Genomic DNA, 17,980 nt, shown 5'->3' with positions numbered 1-17,980 from the left:
CAAACACCGTCTTCTCGCTATCTCGTTCGTCCACCTCGATCTGTTAATATCCACTTTTTTAGTCCACTGATGAAAAGAAGTGAGCATTGCATAACTTATCCAAGGCATCGTCAATCCGCAGAAGTGGGTAAACATCATGCTTTGTGACTAGGTTCAACTTTCTGTAGTCAGCGCAAAATCGCAGAGTGTTGTCCTTCTTTTTGACCACTACTACAGGTGATGCCCACAAACTTTTGGATGGCTGGATCACGTCATCGTTGAGCATCGTCGTAACGAACAAGTACAATGCTGGCAGCTAAAACAACTATTAATTTTGGGCGAACTTGTGCCTGTCAACTAAATACACAGATGTTGCCCTGAACTTGCTAGTGAGAACTTCGTCGACTTCTTCTAGCTTCTCGCTACATGCCGCTCCTTCAAAAAGCTGCCAGCCTTATTTTTTCAGCGCGTGGTGTTGACACACGCAGTCCAGCGTTGTACGGCGCGTTTTGCTTGTCAGTTGGTGTGGTGGAATTCATAAAAGCAGGAAGCGGCGCAAGGCTACAGCGGGTGTTTAACAACATGCGGCATTAATATATATATATATATATATATATATATATATATATATATATATATATATATATATATATATATATATATATATATATATATATATACTTGTTAGTTGGTGTGGCGGAATTCATAAAAGCAGGAAGCGGCGCAAAAATACAGCGGTTGTCTAACATGCGGCATTGATTGATATGTGGGGTTTAACGTCCCAAAACCACCATATGATTAAGAGACGCTGTAGTGGAGGGCTCCGGAAATTTTAACTACCTGGGGTTCTTTAACGTGCACCCAAATCCGAGCACACGGGCCTACAACATTTCCACCTGTATTGGAAATGCAGCCACCACAGCCGGGATTCAATCCCGCGACCTGCGGGTCAGCAGCTGAGTACCTTAGCCACTAGACCACTGTGGCGGGGCAACAACATGTGGCATTATATATATATATATATATATATATATATATATATATATATATATATATATATATATATATATATATATATATATATTGGTTCCTGCCCACGGCAAGTTATCCTTTTACCCACTTCACCCACTTTTTTTTCTTCACATTTACCTTACAATTCGGTCTAATAACCACCCCTATACTTTCCTTGGCATTATTGTCTGTTATATTTCATTATTATTGCATCAAAACACAGAAAAACGAGCCCTTAAGTATACACTTCTTTCCCTTATTAATTAACGAGGGTCTCGTACTGGCAGACTCGGTGCCTTAGATTGTATACGAGAGACTATTGGTCAGCTGCCAGCTCGTATAAGTTCATGTGCTACGTCACACCACATAGGCTCATAAAAGAGTGTGCCACACTCGCTGCCATGGCTGCAGAAGGTACTGGCTGACACTCGCACGTTTAAATTCACATATATACCCAATAAAGTGGCTGGGAGGATAGCTGCCATGGTAGCTCAGTGGTAGAGCATCAAACGCATTATTTGAAGGCCGCAGGTTCGGTTCCTGCCCACGGCAAGCTATCTTTCCACCCACTTTTCTTTTTTCGCACTTACCTTACAATTCGGTCTAATAACTTCCGTATACTTTCCTTCGCATTATTGTCTGTTAGATTTCATTAATATTGTGTCCAAACACGGAAAAACGAGCCTTTAAGTACACACTTCTTTCCCTTTTTTATATATATATATATATATATATATATATATATATATATATATATATATATTTTTTTTTTTCGCCACGACAGACCCAGAAATGACATGACGCTAAGCAGGAAACTGTTTTTCGTACTGCAGGTTAGTTCTCATTACTGTATATTTCGAAGTGACTGTCCTGGCCTTGTGGTCCTGCCGTGCCCCAAACGGTGCTATAGCATTGCTTATGACTGTGTGTTTATGCTGAAGTTGCTGTTGTGTGGTGACGTGGAAGTAAACGCTGGACCTACACAAAAAGAAATTCTTTAAGAGCTGTTTCAGGGCCAGAAGGCCTTGCAATGTGGCTTAAATGAATTAAATACAGAAATAGCGGACATGAAAAAGACAATAGAAAGACTTATCGATAATGTGTTGGAAAGTAGCCCTGAACCCTCTTTTCCTTCAGGAAAAGCTGATAAAGTACAGTCAGTGGAGCATGTCATCAACTTTCAAGCAAAAAAACTTACAGATCTGGAGGACCGAAGCAGATGATCTAATTTGATAGTTCATGAAATACCCGAATCATTCGATGCAACAGAAACGTCGATTAAGGATAAGGTTGTGACAGACGTGTTCGAAGTTAAACTTGGCAAGAAATTTAGATCCATTGGTCGCATTCATCGACTTGGGCATCACAAAGGCAAGTGCCCAGTGATCAAATACCTCCAAGATTTCAGCAAAAAAAAGGAAATCTTCGCTAATGTAGAAAAGCTAAAAGGCAGCTCAATATTTGTCCAGAATGACTACTCCGCATTAAAATTAAGAAAACGAAAACTACTCTGGGAAAGTGCTAAAGTAAAAAGCAACTCGGGAAGAAGGTCTCGCTTATTCACGACAGACTAAAAATACATAAAAAATACTTTTATCGGGATGAAACGTTGAAAAAAACGTATTAAAGCGAAAAAACCGCACAGTCCACGCACGTAAAAGGTCAGCGCAATAATATATTGACATTATCTTGCGACTGACATGATGCCTTTAAAAGCCCTAAACAAGTCGGAATATTGTATGTAAACGCCCGCAGTGTGAAAAACAAAACTGAATCCTTAAAAATCTTGTTGCTACAGTATGATCCTCATGTAGCTGTCTTAACAGAAACCTGGCTGAATGAGAAGATATGTGACAATGACATATTCCCCCCTTCTTACACAGTATTTCGTAAAGATCGGCAGGCTAGGGACGGTGGCGTGGCTATCTTAGTTAAAAATAGTGTACAGGCGGTTTTACTACATGACGTAGTAGGTATGGAAAGCCTGCATGTTAAAATCTCAAGCTGGGGCCAGAGTTTTATGTTGTACGCATTTTATAGACCTCCAGATGCCACAACGGATGTATTAGATGCTGAATAATGAAATTTAAATGCACGAAAATAAGAAAATTGTTCTTCTCGGTGATTTTAACCTGCCGGGAGTAGTTTGGCAAGGCATTGCTGCCAGTAGCTCATATAATAAACGCGATAGCATTATGTTCGATATCATGTTAAGGTATAATTTAATGCAGGTAGTCTATGAACCAACTCGTGTACAGAAATCATCTAGCTCTGTGTTAGACCTGGCATTCATCAGTCGTGATTTTTCTGATTGCATAGCAGAAATGGAGCCAGGGCTCTCTGATCACCATCTCGTAACCATATCATTACCGCTTCAACCACTTAAAAAGTATAAGCACGTCTTTCCATGTTCCTTTAAAGACTTTGCTCATGCCAATGACCCAAGCATTATCGATTACATGCAAAACTGTTTGATTGATTTCGAGGGCAACAACGCTCAATTACTTTGGAACAAGTTCAAAGATATGTGTCACTATCGCCTAGATAATTTCGTTCCTAATAAACTAAAAAAAGTTGAAAAGGAAACGTCTTCGATGAATCGGAAAATCATTCAACTAAAACGCAGGATAAAGAGATATAAAAAAAAAACATGTGCAGAATGACAAAATAAGGCAGATGCAAGATGACCTCGCTCATGCACTCCGTGCAGCAAAACATTATTATTTCAAAATATTGCTTTCTAACTTCATAAAAAATGAGGCTGATAAGTTTTGCCACTGCATAAAGGATAGCAAGAAATCAGTTACTCGAATATCAGTTGACGGAAAGCCCATGACAGATAAGTGTGAGATTGCTCAACACTTCAACAACTATTTTCAAAGTGTATTCTCTAGCGCAACTGTATGCGCGTGTGACGGCACATTCTCCAAACTATTAGATACGAGTTTTGTATCGTATGCTGGGGTGTTTAATATGCTACTTAACTTGAAAACTAAGAGTTTTTCTGGTCCTGATGAAATCCCTCCAGCGATATTTCTCAAGCGATATGCCGAGCTTCTTGCAAACTTTCTTGTAATTTTGTTTCGTGTCTCAGTCAACACTGCACAACTGCCTATTGACTGGAAGACAGCCCAGGTTGTTCCTGTGTTCAACAAAGGTGACAGGACACTTATACAAAATTATCGTCTTATTTCACTGACATCCCAATGCTGCAAACTTGTCGAACATACTATAGCCAACTGTGTTTGCGAATTTCTAGAAAATAATGCTGCACTAACAGAACATCAGCATGGCTTTCGAAAAGGGTATTCAACGATAACCCAACTAATAACAGTAGCTCACTCGTTCGCTTTATCTCTTGATTCTAATGGCCAAGTAGACGTAATATTTCTTGATTTTAGCAAAGCTTTCGACAAAGTTCTGCACAATAAACTAATCATAAAGCTTAGAATTCTTGGTGTCTTTGAACACTTCAACAGATGGATTTCTGCTTACCTGACTGACAGGAAGCAATATATTGACATTGGAGGTAAACGTTCTGAAAGTTTGGCAGTCACTTCAGAGGTGCCAGAAGGCGGTGTCCTAGGCCCCCTGCTTTTCTTGGTTTATATTAATGATATTGTTAGCATAGTAAGCCCTGGTGTTCAAGTTCGATTATTTGCAGACCACTGCGTATTATTCAAAGAAATTTTTCATCTTGATGATCAGGTCTAGCTAAATAGCAGTTTAAATAACGTATTGCAATGGTGTGAAAAATGGGGAATGGTTTTGAACGCCGATAAAACTGTACTGCTCCCTATAATGCGTAAAAAAGCACCCCTGTCTTTTACTTACCAGCTTGGTTCTTTGCCACTTAGGCAAGTCGATAGATATAAATACTTAGTTGTTACAATAACAAAAACAAAAATAACAACAACAAAAAGTGTTACCTTAGCGTGGAATAAACATATAAATATTATTTCCTCCTCTGCATTCAGAAAGCTTTGCTTTCTAAAACATAAGCTTCGTAATGCCCCAAAGGATGTTAAATTACTGGCCTATTATTTTTTATTAAGACCCGAATTAAAATACGCGAGCGCAGTATGGAACCCATACACTCAAACTAACATCAAGTGCCAAAAAGAATACAAAAGAAAGCCATCCGGTTCATTTACAATAAGTTCTCATGAGTCAACTTTCCTTCTGAAATAATGAATGCCAATGCCATTTCCCTTCTTAGCACATCCCGAAAACAGATAAAATTGACCTTCTTTCTCTTCTTCTGAGCCACAAACTTGCGATTGACTCACCGCCGTACCTGAGATCGTTATCAACCAGACCAACAAGGCATCATCACGCCGAATCTCTAACAGCCTATTTGTGCAAGACAGATGGTTATAAGTACTCATAATTTCCACGCACGGTCTCAGATTGGAATGGAACAACTCGGGCATCCTCATAGAATCTATTTCTTCTTCGCTCTAAATAGCATTGTCCTGAAAATCCAGGTTTCCGATCTTTTATTACAGCGTTTTTCTTTTCTTTTTGTTTTCTTTTTCATCTTGCATGTGCTATATTTATTGTATACATATGTATTCATTACTTTCTTGGCTTGAACAGAGAAAATTATTGTGTTTATTGTTTTGCATTTAATATGTATTTATTTTTACTTTAGTCACACAACATATGAAGTATGAATTTGTAGTGTTTTTTCTCTTTTGTCCGGTACATGCGTTATTATGAAATAATTTGCTATGTCGCTCTTTGTGTTCATTTAGAGTGTATGAAACACTCACCCTAAACAATCTTTATGCCACTCTTTATGCCATCTTTATGCCACTGTTGCGTGGAGCAATGTCTTTCGCAAAAAGCAGATGCAATGAAATGCATAAAGACCCCAAGGCTAAGCAAAAGTCATCAACCTTGCTGTTTTACCGGTCTTCACGGCATTGAGTAGGTGAACGTGCGCTAAATTTTGCTCTTGAATATTACAGTCACGCACTCCGACTAGCAGCTCGTGCTGGCTTCACTGCATCATTGCAATGCTCACTGCGATTCGAATACACTATAACGCAATAGAACACTGTCGCAGGAAGAAAGCTGAGGCCGTAATAATTGTCAACGGCTGAAAGAAAAGTTGGACCGCGTCCAGCTGAAGCAGCAGCGCTGCTATGTCTCGTCACCTAAGCAACCTCAGCCGGCTGGACTGCCGTGCGTGTGCTGCAGCACAGAGCTTCGAAGAGTGAGCATGTACCTACCATGTACCTCCATGCACAAATTATCTGGAAATACTCTGCCGTTTCTGTGTGTGTGTGGTGCGCGTCGCTTCTCGATCTGTCTAGTTCATTGATTGATATGTGGGGTTTAACGTCCCAAAACCACCATATGATTATGAGAGACGCCGTAGTGGAGGGCTCCGGAAATTTCGACAACTTGGTGTTCTTTAACGTGCACCCAAATCTGAGCACACGGGCCTACAACATTTCCGCCTCCACCGGAAATGCAGCCGCGGCAGCCGGGATTCGAACCCGCGACCTGTGGGTCAGCAGCCGAGTACCTTAGCCACTAGACCACGGCGGCGGGGTGATCGGTTTAGTTCAGCACTCGGTGTTTTATTGTTTGAAATGTGCCTGTGTTCTGTGCTCGTGCTGTGTGTTCTGCCAGTGCTGCTTATTACAAAGATGTACTTGCTGCACTGACTGGGAGACCAGCAGATTCATATTGTGGAGCACATGAAGTGAAAAACTCATGTTGCTGTGGTTAGCGTTTTGTTAACTGCATGAGCGCGAGAATAATGTGCTCAAACAAGTTCTTAACCAGTTGGTTATAGTGGAGCATTTGTTTACGTAGAGAGCATATTTGTGTGAACTGGGTGCGGCACTCTTCTTCTGGGCACGAACTTACGTTGCTTCATGTATCAGGTGCTGCCCGGTATCCTTGTTGCTGCGGCGTTTATCGGCAGAACAGCGGCTGAGTCTACCCCACAGCCCTGGATGGCGGCTATGGCGCATGTGTAGTGCGCCCTTCCTTGCCATCCACTGATGCGAGCTGACACGCCTGATACCCTGCTTGAACTGCGGTCAGGCCACATGACTGCGTGGCGGGGAGCGCTTCCGGATCCGCCTTACGAGGCCGATAAAAGGGAGCATCTCGGCCGCCGTCGACTGGGGTGCGGCACTCTTCTTCTGGGCAGGAACTTACGTTGCTTCATGTATCAGGTTTGTTATTTGAATGACGCAAAATTTTATTGCACGAGTAATGTGATGCTTGTAAGAGTGCCGTGCCCCATTGACAGACAGAAGTTGTGCTTGTTCATTGACACTGTTTGCAAATACTTGGTTGACTCTGTTTGGGTGCTAATCTGCAATGATTGTTCTTTGTTGGGGGAGGCTTCATTGCTACTCTCAGGGGATGTAGAGCTAAACCTAGGCCCTATGAACTCAACCAAGAAAGAGCAGACGGCGAACATTGAGAAGATCCTTTTGGATGTACAAAGTAGTCAGAAAACCATGCTTACTAAACTTGCAGAAATAGTGGCGAAGCAAGCCGACCTGGAACAGAAAATAGACAGCGTGATAGCGAAATCAAATGTAATCGAGGAGCGCATTAAGATTGTTGAAATATCCGAAAGAAAGGTAGCGGCTAAGCTTGACGATCTCGAAAACAGGAGCCGCCGGTTAAACTTGGTTTTTTTTGGTGTGCCAGACAATGAGGGCAAAGAAACATGGGAAAAATCTGAGAGCCTGGTTGAAGAGATTTGCAGTAACATGCTCAAGCTTAGTAACATTCTTATAGAAAGAGCTTACCGGCTGGGGGCATTTACAGAGGGGCACATTAGGCCTATCGTCGCAACCTTTTCAGGGTGGAAAGCCAGGAAAAGTGTTATGTGTAATGCTTACAAATTTAAGAACACCTCTTTTAGTGTATCCGAAGACTTAAGTCATGCTGTTCGCGAAAAACGACAGCTTCTTTAGAATTATGCAAGGGAAAAGAGAGATAGCAAGGGATGCCGAGTGCACCTTGACTATGATAAGCTTGTTATCAACGGAAACACGTTCGTGTGGGACAGTGAAATGAACCAACCTATCCCACTGCATGCACATGTGCGATCACAAGAAGCCGACTGACGTGACGCCAGTCATCGCAGAACTGGGAGAATCAATACTTCAAACACGTGCGTGCGCATACCACTGCTTCTTGTGAACTGTCGAAGTATTAATAATAAAGTTGACGTCTTTGTGTCTTTTGTGGCAACTACTCAAGCAAAAATTATTATGGGTACAGAATCTTGGCTGGACAGAGCCATACCTGATACTGAGGTCTTCCCACATGGCTTCACTGCTTATAGGAAAGACAGAAATCGCCATGGTGGGGACGTATTTATTCTTATAGCGAACGAGTGGACTAGCGAGGAAGTTTCTTTCCACAATTCTGCCGAAGCAGTTTGGTGCCGTGTTTTTTTACCAAAGGGAAATACTGTCGTGTTGAGTTGTTTTTATCGACTACCAGACAGCAGCGATACTCCTATGACACTGCTTTCTCAAATGGTACAGTTAATTCCAGACAGTGTACTCCTGAGTGGAGATTTCAATCTACCAGATTTTGACTGGATAACCAGTGGTACACAAACAGGTCATCAGTGTATACTTTGTTCGGCGAATTCTTGAGAGTGTTTGGTTTTTGTCAATATGTGAATTTTCCAACGAGACATGATGCCATTCTGGATTTAATATTATGTAATGACCCAAATATTGTTTCCACTGTGTCGGTGATTCCTGGTATTTGTGACCATAAGGCCATTGTGGTAGATTTAAAGATAGAATACTGCCAAGTAGCACAGGCAATACCCCGACAAATTTTCCTGTATGAACAAGGTGACTACGATTCTGTTTCTGCAGAATTAGAGCCGTATTACCCAACATTCTTGCTTTTGGCAGAAAGTCGTTGCTCGTTAGCTCTGTGGTCTTAATTTTGTGATAAGTTACTTAATGCAGTTGAAGCTCATGTACCAAACAGAATACTAAAGAAGAGAACAAAACAAAAACCTTGGTTTAATAAAGACATTTGCACGTTAATTAGGAAAGCACGAAGTTCGTACAGAAAACTTCGCGATAGGAGTACCACGTCTAATGAACAAGAGCTTAGGCATGCAAACCTGACACTAAAATCGGCGATAAAAACAAGGAAGGATACTTTTTTGCCCAATTAAGCGATAGGTTAAAGCAAAACCCGAAAGAGTTCTGGAAGTATGTTAAACTAACTAGAAAAGACGATATAGGTATTCCTGCTCTGACAGTGGAGGGTGATACTTTGTGCACCGATGAAGAAAAAGCTGAAGCTTTTAACAACTATTTCCAATCAGTTTTTACTCAAAGCACACCTGGCGATGTGGGGGTGCTTCTAGTCACGTGGCCTTCCATGAAAGACGTGGAGGTTGACATTACTGGTGTTGATTACTTGTTACGGCAGAAAGATACAACTAAAGCAGTTGGACCAGATGGTTTATCACCATTTGTTCTTAAAAACTATCACAGTGTCATTGCAAAGTATTTATGCGTTATATATGAAATTACACTAAATACTGGAGTTGTCACACATGACTGGAAAGTTGCAAACCTTATCCCGGTTCATAAATCAGGTGATAAAAAGCTTGTCGAAAACTACAGGCCCATCTCGCTAACAGCAATTTGCTGTAAGTTATTTGAGCACATCATATACAGTGAAACAGTTAAACATCTAGAGTCAATCAACTTCCTCACTCCATCTCAGCATGGTTTCAGAAATAGACGCTCATGTGTAACTCAACTAGTCAAATTTCAGCATTACATCGCACAATCTATAGACAGTGGCGCTCAAGTAGATGCAGTGTTCCTTGACTTCCGGAAAGCCTTCGATACCGTCCCACACAATCTGTTGGAATTTGCAATGCTCTCTGCAAACATAAACCTTAAAGTTATCAATTGGGTAAAGAACTATCTAAACGATCGACAGCAGAACGTAGAACTTAACGGATCAAATTCATCTGCGGTAACCGTTACGTCTGGTGTACCACAGGGGAGCGTATTAGGACCACTGCTTTTCCCGATTTGTCTTAATAGCATAGTCGATGGTATTACCTCTCCCGTTAAGTTATGCGCAGATGATTGTGTAGTGTTTAGAGTGATTAAATCGCACAAGGATGCTGAAATTCTGCAGCATGATCTGTACCGAATATCAACGTGGCACCAAAAATGGAAAATGAGTCTAAACGTCCGTAAATGTTGCTGTGCATCATTCACCAACCGGATTAGTAAACTAGACACAACATACGAAATAAATAATTTAATAATTAGCAATGAATTCTATTATAAGTATCTGGGCGTCTATTTTTCCGACAATTTCAAGTGGAATAAACACATTGACATAACTGTGACCAAGGCAGGCCGTATGCTATACTTCATACGCAGAAATTTTAGGCAAGCTTCACAGACCATGAAACAAACCTTTTATTTCATGTATGTAAGACCTATTCTAGATTATGCTTGGGTAATCTGGGATCACCACCAGCAATACTTGATTGACGCATTGGAAAAAGTTCAAGACGAAGCAGCCAGATTTGTTAGCAACAACTATAATTCCTTTGCAAGCATAACAGAAATGAAACGAGCATTGAAATAGGAGACACTGATGGTAAGGAGGCAGAAACTGAGGCTTAAATTTCTTCATTGTATATATTATAATGGAAATGTCATTAACCCTCTTGATTATCTGTTCACACCAACGTACCTCTCTAATCGTCAAGACCATTCACGAAAAATATTAGAATACCGTTACAAAGCCCACTCTTTAGGTAGTTCTTTTTTCGTAAAAAAAATACAGGAATGGAATCGTCTACCGGATGATCTCGTCAATGAAACTGATAATGAATCCTTTTTTTCTTCCTTGTAACAACTCCTACAATATCACTGCCACTAAGAATGGTTTGTTGTCTTGAAGCGTGTAGGTGTGAAGCGTGTGAGTGTGTCTTGAACCGTATGACTGTGACGTTGTTCTCGCTCATCAATATTCGAGTGTTTTTTTCTCTTTTCTTAAAATATTTTGAGTGCTGTTTTATTTGTTGAATGTATTGTTTCGATTGAAAACTATGTAATCAAATTATTATGTGTACCTCCCCAACGTAATTCCTCACGACGATGTAGGTGAAATGTAAGTAAATAAATAAAAATAACTGCTTCATCGGGATGATGGCAAAGTTGTGTGATGTTAAGTGTGGGCATGTTTTTCTTTGGAGTTGAAAGCAGAGTGTGCGGCTGTAGTTCAGCGAGAAATTTGAACAGAGTTGTGGTGACGCCTTTCTCTGTTGATGGTGTTTGGTGCCCCGCTTGCGATGAACCTCCATTTCGGTTTAATGCATAGGGATGGCGCCTGTTAGCTCAGAGTTACTTGTGTCTATATGATGTTGGTAATTCATTTGCACTCTTTTTTTTTTAATAACACATGTGGGGATCGAGAGCGCCCTCTTACCTGGCACCTCGTTCTCCAGCTGCCGCGTGCGTGCCGACCGCGTAGCCCGGGCGCACATAAGCACGGGCATTCGCCAAGATGGCTGCCAGGGCGCCTGTTGGTCTGGGCGAGCCAAGTATCAGCTCCGTCCCGCGCTGGCATGTCCGGGCACGCTACGCTGGCGCGCTGCGCGGGCCTACGTCACAACGCAGCGCCACTTCCCTTTGGGCCGCGCGTGACATCCTTCTTTTCTACGAGCTGTGTTGCGCCCGACGATTCGCTCGTCGCGGCAGGTGCTCTCAAGTCTTCACGAGGGATTTACGCGCTGCTCAGCAGGCGGCTTTTCGTTAGTGCATTCGACTTCGGCCCTTGTGCGTGAGTCGTCGCGCTGTAGGCAAGAGTACTAGCTCGGTCTTGCGGAGTTTCCTATACGGCCTGCAAGCCCGTGAGTGTCGCACTGGGCTGCATCTTGGGTTAATAAACCCGTTGTTGTTATCCTGCCTCAGGCGTGGTTACTGTGCCGTGTCAGAGAAAACGACGAACCCTGCTGCAGCGTCAACGCACGCAGCGGCAGTGGAGGACGTCGCATCCCTACACGGTTGCGCTTAGTAGGTAAGCCTAGTTCAAACCTATCTCCACACACGAAAAGCAAAGACGGAAAATGAGGGCGTGGTGTCCGCATCATTCCTTTCGGTCCTTGTTCGTTTTGTGCGCTAGAACTGCTGTGACACTCGGGTTAATGCATGGAGGTGATAACACAGCATATCGCTTTGTGTTAGGTGCACGTTACGAAGCTCGCTTACGTTCTAACACGTTCAATTTCTTTAAATTCATACCTATGTTTTCGTCCACCCGCAATATAGGTTGCGTGTTACTGCCGGCAGTCGTGCAGGTGTATTCGTTTGTTAAACTTGACTTGTGCTTGAACGAATCTTTCATCTCTGTGTGTTGTCAAACTGCCATACCTGAATTGTGCAAATGCTAGTTGGACCATAGGTGCTGGCGTTCGAGCACTATTCATTTTATTTGGCTCGTTTCCACCATGTCTAACTTTCATAGTATTCTTGTTATTAAGAATTGTATTTAGGTTGTCCCACTTTGGTGTTTAACTTCACTAAATACTTTTACAAGTACAAATATGATAAAATGTAGTTTATAAAAGCACCTTGAATAACATTTTCGATAAACGACAAGCTTAATGGTTTATCCAATATTGTAAGTTCCCTAGTCATACGCTACAGATGTTTAAGAGATTTTCACAATGTGAAGCATAAAATTTTTTCTTTGTTGCACAAAAAACAATGTAATATTTTACACACCGCTGAGTATGCATGCATACATGCGTTGCCCCTAAAATGTAAAGTTAGGCAGCATATTTTTCTGAGAACATGACAAATTTAGAATGCTTCTTCCAGGATCTTGGCCTTAAAACTATTTAATAACTCAGGGAATCATTTCACCGAATGATTATTGTGTGTTACAATATTACGGAAAGGATTTCAGGATTCCGGTTGCTGTACAGATTGTCAGAGAAGCTCAAATACTTTATTATAATGGTACGAAATTCATGACTGGCACTTTGTAAGCCTCAGCATTTCCACTTTTTTGCTATATGCACAGCCAATGAACAGTCTATGCTGCATTACGAAGGTAGGAAGGAGAGGTCTGCTTTTTTAGCTGACCAGCATCATTGAAACTAATGGCCGTAATTTAGCAGTATGCAATAGCCATTGAGTAAATTAGCAATTTCTTACGTTATATACTTTTAATTTCTTACGTATATACTTCGTCTACCATTTTTCATTATATATTAACAATGTTTTGATTTGCAAATTTATTGTACAACTAAAACCCCCCTATGTAATGCCCGAATGGGCCTTTAGGGTATATATGAATAAAAAAATAACCCTGTCAATGTGAGCCACCTGAAAAACACTAGTTTTATTTGCAACTAAATACAAATACACACAACTTAATTTTACATGTTACCTGCACTGGATACCTGATGAATGCGCATACCGTCATATATGCTCAGTGGCATTGTGTTTTTTTACAATAGATAAAATATTTATATGGTGTGCGTCGCATTATATTCCTTTCAAGAAACAAATTGTACGAGTGCCATGATAGACCTTCAGTAATACACATGTGAACTGTTCAAGCCAGCACACCTGAAAAGCCATTAAACATTACTGAGCAGTCATGCTACCTACTCCTTAGTATCTGTGAATTTTGTATGATGGGAATGGTGAAATTTACATTTTACGGCATACTGCAGTCAAAATTGAAACAAGATATTAACAGTAGGCTAGTATTTCTTCTGCAATCATCATACCATCAGGTCACGTGGCAGAGCATAACTGACCCTGTCAACATACAGCTACTGCAAATTGCCAGGAATGTCACTGTTTCTTCACCTGCTGCAACCACAGAGAAAAGGGCCAACTTTAACAGGTACACAAGCCGTGTCCCTTTGTGCTTTCCTTCTCTTGAATGGAATCACACGCAAATATGATAGCACACCATCCAGTACACCAACATAACCAGAACAGGTAAGCCCACGGCAATAGAGAAGAATGATTGCAAGCAACGTGTGTAGAGACGACTAGATGATGAACGCTGACTGAGCCGCTTCTACGAAGCAGTGCCGAGCTGAAGACAGTGGCCACGAACAGCTGCCTTAAGATCTTCAGGTGAGTGCCCGCCGTGCCAGCTTCACAGGGTGGCATAGCTCATGATAAACAGCCTCTCCTCTTCCTGTTTAATCCAGTGCAGCAGCTTGCTCATGGCACGCACGGCTACATCTTTGCTCACTAATGGCTCGAAGGCTGCATACAGCTCGAATCCGGCCATGTGCTGCAACATAAAACAGGAAGTGCAGATCCAATTTCTGTTGGACAAGATGTTCATTAAAAAAACCTGCAAAAAAACTTTCTTGCACAGCAAAAACTTGAGGGAAACGGTGGTGCACATGTTGTGTGCAGTGTATACTGTCCGCAATACGTCCTGATGATATCAGCATTGCATGCCGAGACGTCCATTGACTCTCTTGTGATTCAATTACACTTAACGAAATAGACAAGATTGAAAGTTTACTTTGCTGTGTAGAAACTTTGTCATATTGAATATAACCTTTTGGTAAGGTAAAAATCAAATTATAGGTCAAATATAAACAGAAAAATGCTATGAAAAGTCGACCCTCGTCTCATATACCTGTCATAGGCAGAAAAAGAATGTGAAAGTCTCACAAGTCTCACAACAATGCACAGCTGATGTCAAAAGCCTTCATTGCCATTGTGAGCATTACCAACAGCGCTGTTGAGCAAGGCTAGGCAACTAGCAACGCCATTTCCCTTCAGTTATCTTTGTCAGTTAGCTGTTCTGTTTCTATTTCTTTCAGGAAGGAGTGGTAGTCGACGACAGTTTACGATATGCTTTAAGAAAAAAGTAATAGAGTATGCCAAAGCGCACGGCAAACTTGTGGCACAACAGGAATTAAGTGCATCGGTGAAAATCGTTCGATGCCAGAGGAGCTAAAGGCAGCGCATCACGTCATGCAGCAAAAAAAAAAAAAGAAAGAAAAAAAATTGTTTCGTGGACGGACTGCAGTGCACCCCGAATCAGAAATGCTAGTCGCCGAATTCGTCTGGGAGCTGCGTGCAAGGTCGCTACCCGTAACAGCTGAGGGCATCCAGGTGCAAGCTCTCGAGATAGCGCGCGACTCTGGGCTCACGAGGGTGCAATTCAAGGGATTGCCATTGTGGGTGCACCGATTTATGAAGCAGAAGGGCTTCAAGCTAAGGCAGCGTACTTCTTCCGCAAATGCTGCATCGGTAATGCACTGGATGAAACAGAGGATGATGCACTCTGGGACTTTATAAGTGAAAAATAGACGTCAGACTAGAGTTCGAACGAGTCTGAGTGACAGCCCTTTGTGGCCTTCTGGTGTTTAACTACATAAAACTAGTGTCTAAATAAAAAGAAATGTCACCACAGTGCAGCTGCTTGTGTCGCACATTTACCATGGTATGGATGCGCCATGATACTTTGAGAGTTTTTTAAATTTGTATTTCGGAGATTCAAAGTTTGGGGTGTAAACCTATATGTCAGCGCGACCTATATTCCAGTTTTTACGGTAGTTTCTGAAATATTACTTTTTTTACATGGAAGGTGCTGCAATAAATGTTCATGTACAAGTAAGAATGCATAAGCATACCAATTTCAATAATCATAAAAGAAGTTTCATTGAACACCATTTCAAGTTTGATGGAACATCAGTAAAGTTCTCATGGCATGTGATGGCATGTGAAGAGCCAAAACAAATGCAGTGCCAATGCTGTGACAGTGCAGTGAGTGGGCATGTCAGCTGGCCGCAGGAAGCAGCGATGTCAAACTCTTTCGTCTTCTTAATGCAGATACTTCTGCTGGGAACGTCACGGGCGGCCAGCGACTATTCACCGCCGTACCTTATCGCCACGGATCACGGAAACTGCGCAAGGGATGCACTACCCCACGTGGAATTCAACTGGACACCGCCCCCTACATCGACCGATATAAAGACCCAACGTGCGCAAGACTGCTTCAGTGGGCATGTCAGCTGGCCGCAGGAAGCAGCGATGTCAAACCCTTTCGTCTTCTTAATGCAGATACTTCTGCTGGGAACGTCACGGACGGCCAGCGACTATTCACCGCCGTACCTTATCGCCACGGATCACGGAAACTGCGCAAGGGATGCACTACCCCACGTGGAATTCAACTGGACACCGCCCCCTACATCGACCGATATAAAGACCCAACATGCGCAAGACTGCTTCAGTGGGCATGTCAGCTGGCCGCAGGAAGCAGCGATGTCAAACCCTTTCGTCTTCTTAATGCAGGTTAGTGAAAAAAGCTCGTCTGTAAAAACGAGCAATCGATGTTTTCTCCAGCTGACATGCCCAAACAGCGTATGTGAATGCTTCTCGTTTGCCATGGATGTTATCCTTTCTCTCCTAATGCTTTCTGGGGATGTAGAGCCCAACCCAGGGCCTCCCATCGAGGAGGCGCTGAAGGAAATTCTGGATGGTCAGAAGAACATTCAGGATAGGCTTGAGGCTATAGAAACAAAACTTAAGAACGTTGAGGAATGTACGGCTGTAATCAAACAATTCCATAATAAGTTCAGTCAGCTCGAGAACAGCATAATGGCATTAGAAAACCAGATTGTAGACCTGGAGGACAGAAGTAGGCGCAATAATTTGATAGTGTTCGGGCTTCCAGAAGTCGTGAACGAGACAGCAGAAGGGCTCGCTAAGAGTGTAATCGAACACTTATTTCAGAAAACATTAGACGTCATGGTATGTTCAATTGAAAGAATGCACAGGTTGGGACGCAAAACTGCTCACCGGCCACGCCCAGTTATAATGAGGTTCATGGATCACCGCGAAAAATTAGCCGTGTTGATAAACTGCCCTAAACTAAAAGGGGGGGGGCATATCCGTATCAGAGGACTTTTCGGCCACTACCCGGCAAACAAGAAAGCAGCTTTGGGATAGCGCAAAAGAAGCCAAAAAAGCGGGCCAGAAGGTAAAGCTCATGCACAACAAAATCAAAATTGACGATGACATGTTTGAATGGGACAATGCCCAAGCGAAAAGAATTCCTATCTCTCGGCGCAATACCAGAACAGACTCGGCGCAATGAACTACTAAAGAGCGTAAAAAGAAGACACTCCTTTGCATGAATTTAAATGCTCGCAGCATAATAAACAAAACCGCGGACTTAGAAAGCCTTATTATCACATATAAACCACATATTTTGATAATAACTGAAACTTGGCTACACTGTGATATTGGCGATTCTGAAATAACACCCCCCGGATTCAAGGTATACCGCAAGGACAGAGGCTCTCGAGGGGGAGGTGTTGCTATTCTGTTTTTAGAATCTTTACGTGTAGTCAGATTACCCGATATGGATGGACTAGAATGTGTCGTCGTTGAAGCAATATTTGAAGAACTTCACATCATTATTGGCGTCTTTTATCGCCCTCCCAGCTGCGACACGTTTGTCGAAATATTTAACGAGTTCTTGTGCTCCTATGGCAAACATTCCTCTAATATGCTCCTGGCGGGTGACTTTAATTTCCCTTCTGTAGACTGGCAAAACGACGTACCTGAAGCCCTTAGTGCTGGTTCGGAGCCGTTTGTTGACTGCGTAGTGCTTCATGGTTTAACACAACTGGTTACTACACCCACCCGAGTGCAAAATGAAGCTGAGTCCGTTTTAGACCTGTTCCTTGTAAAAAACGGCATTATGCGACGAAATCCCCAAGTTGAGGTTTTTAAGGGTATATCGGACCATAAAATCACCTGCCTCACTATGCAATTAAACGCTCCGCTTCAAGCTACAAAAGAACAACGTCTAATACCCGATTTCACACATGCTAGTGATGTAGACATACTTGATGTGCTTGACAGCTCGTTTCCTGAATTTGTTTCTATGTGCGGATCAAAAGAATATTCGATTGACCACATCTGGGGTTTCTTTAAAA

At 42.2% G+C, this 17,980-nt stretch overlaps 1 protein-coding gene across 4 annotated transcripts in view; it reads right to left on the bottom strand.

The window, feature by feature from the left end:
* Positions 1–17,980, bottom strand: part of Mon1 (vacuolar fusion protein MON1 homolog) — a 476,225-nt gene that overhangs the window by 236,555 nt on the left and 221,690 nt on the right. For 3 of the 4 annotated variants that reach the window (XM_075896524.1, XM_075896525.1, XM_037424308.2), the window contains one exon: positions 13,369–14,307. The exons of the other annotated variant lie outside the window; for it this stretch is intronic. In XM_075896524.1, coding sequence (XP_075752639.1) covers positions 14,167–14,307 — 141 coding nt within the window. In that variant the 3' untranslated portion in view covers positions 13,369–14,166. Of the gene's footprint in view, positions 1–13,368; positions 14,308–17,980 lie in introns of those variants that run through there. 4 annotated transcript variants of the gene reach the window in all.

Source organism: Rhipicephalus microplus, chromosome 5 (assembly GCF_043290135.1).
Source record: "Rhipicephalus microplus isolate Deutch F79 chromosome 5, USDA_Rmic, whole genome shotgun sequence".
In the NCBI taxonomy this organism is placed as follows: Eukaryota; Metazoa; Arthropoda; class Arachnida; order Ixodida; family Ixodidae; genus Rhipicephalus; species Rhipicephalus microplus.
The sequence above is the reverse complement of the archived record's forward strand: the minus strand, read 5'-3'. Positions and strand labels throughout refer to the sequence as shown.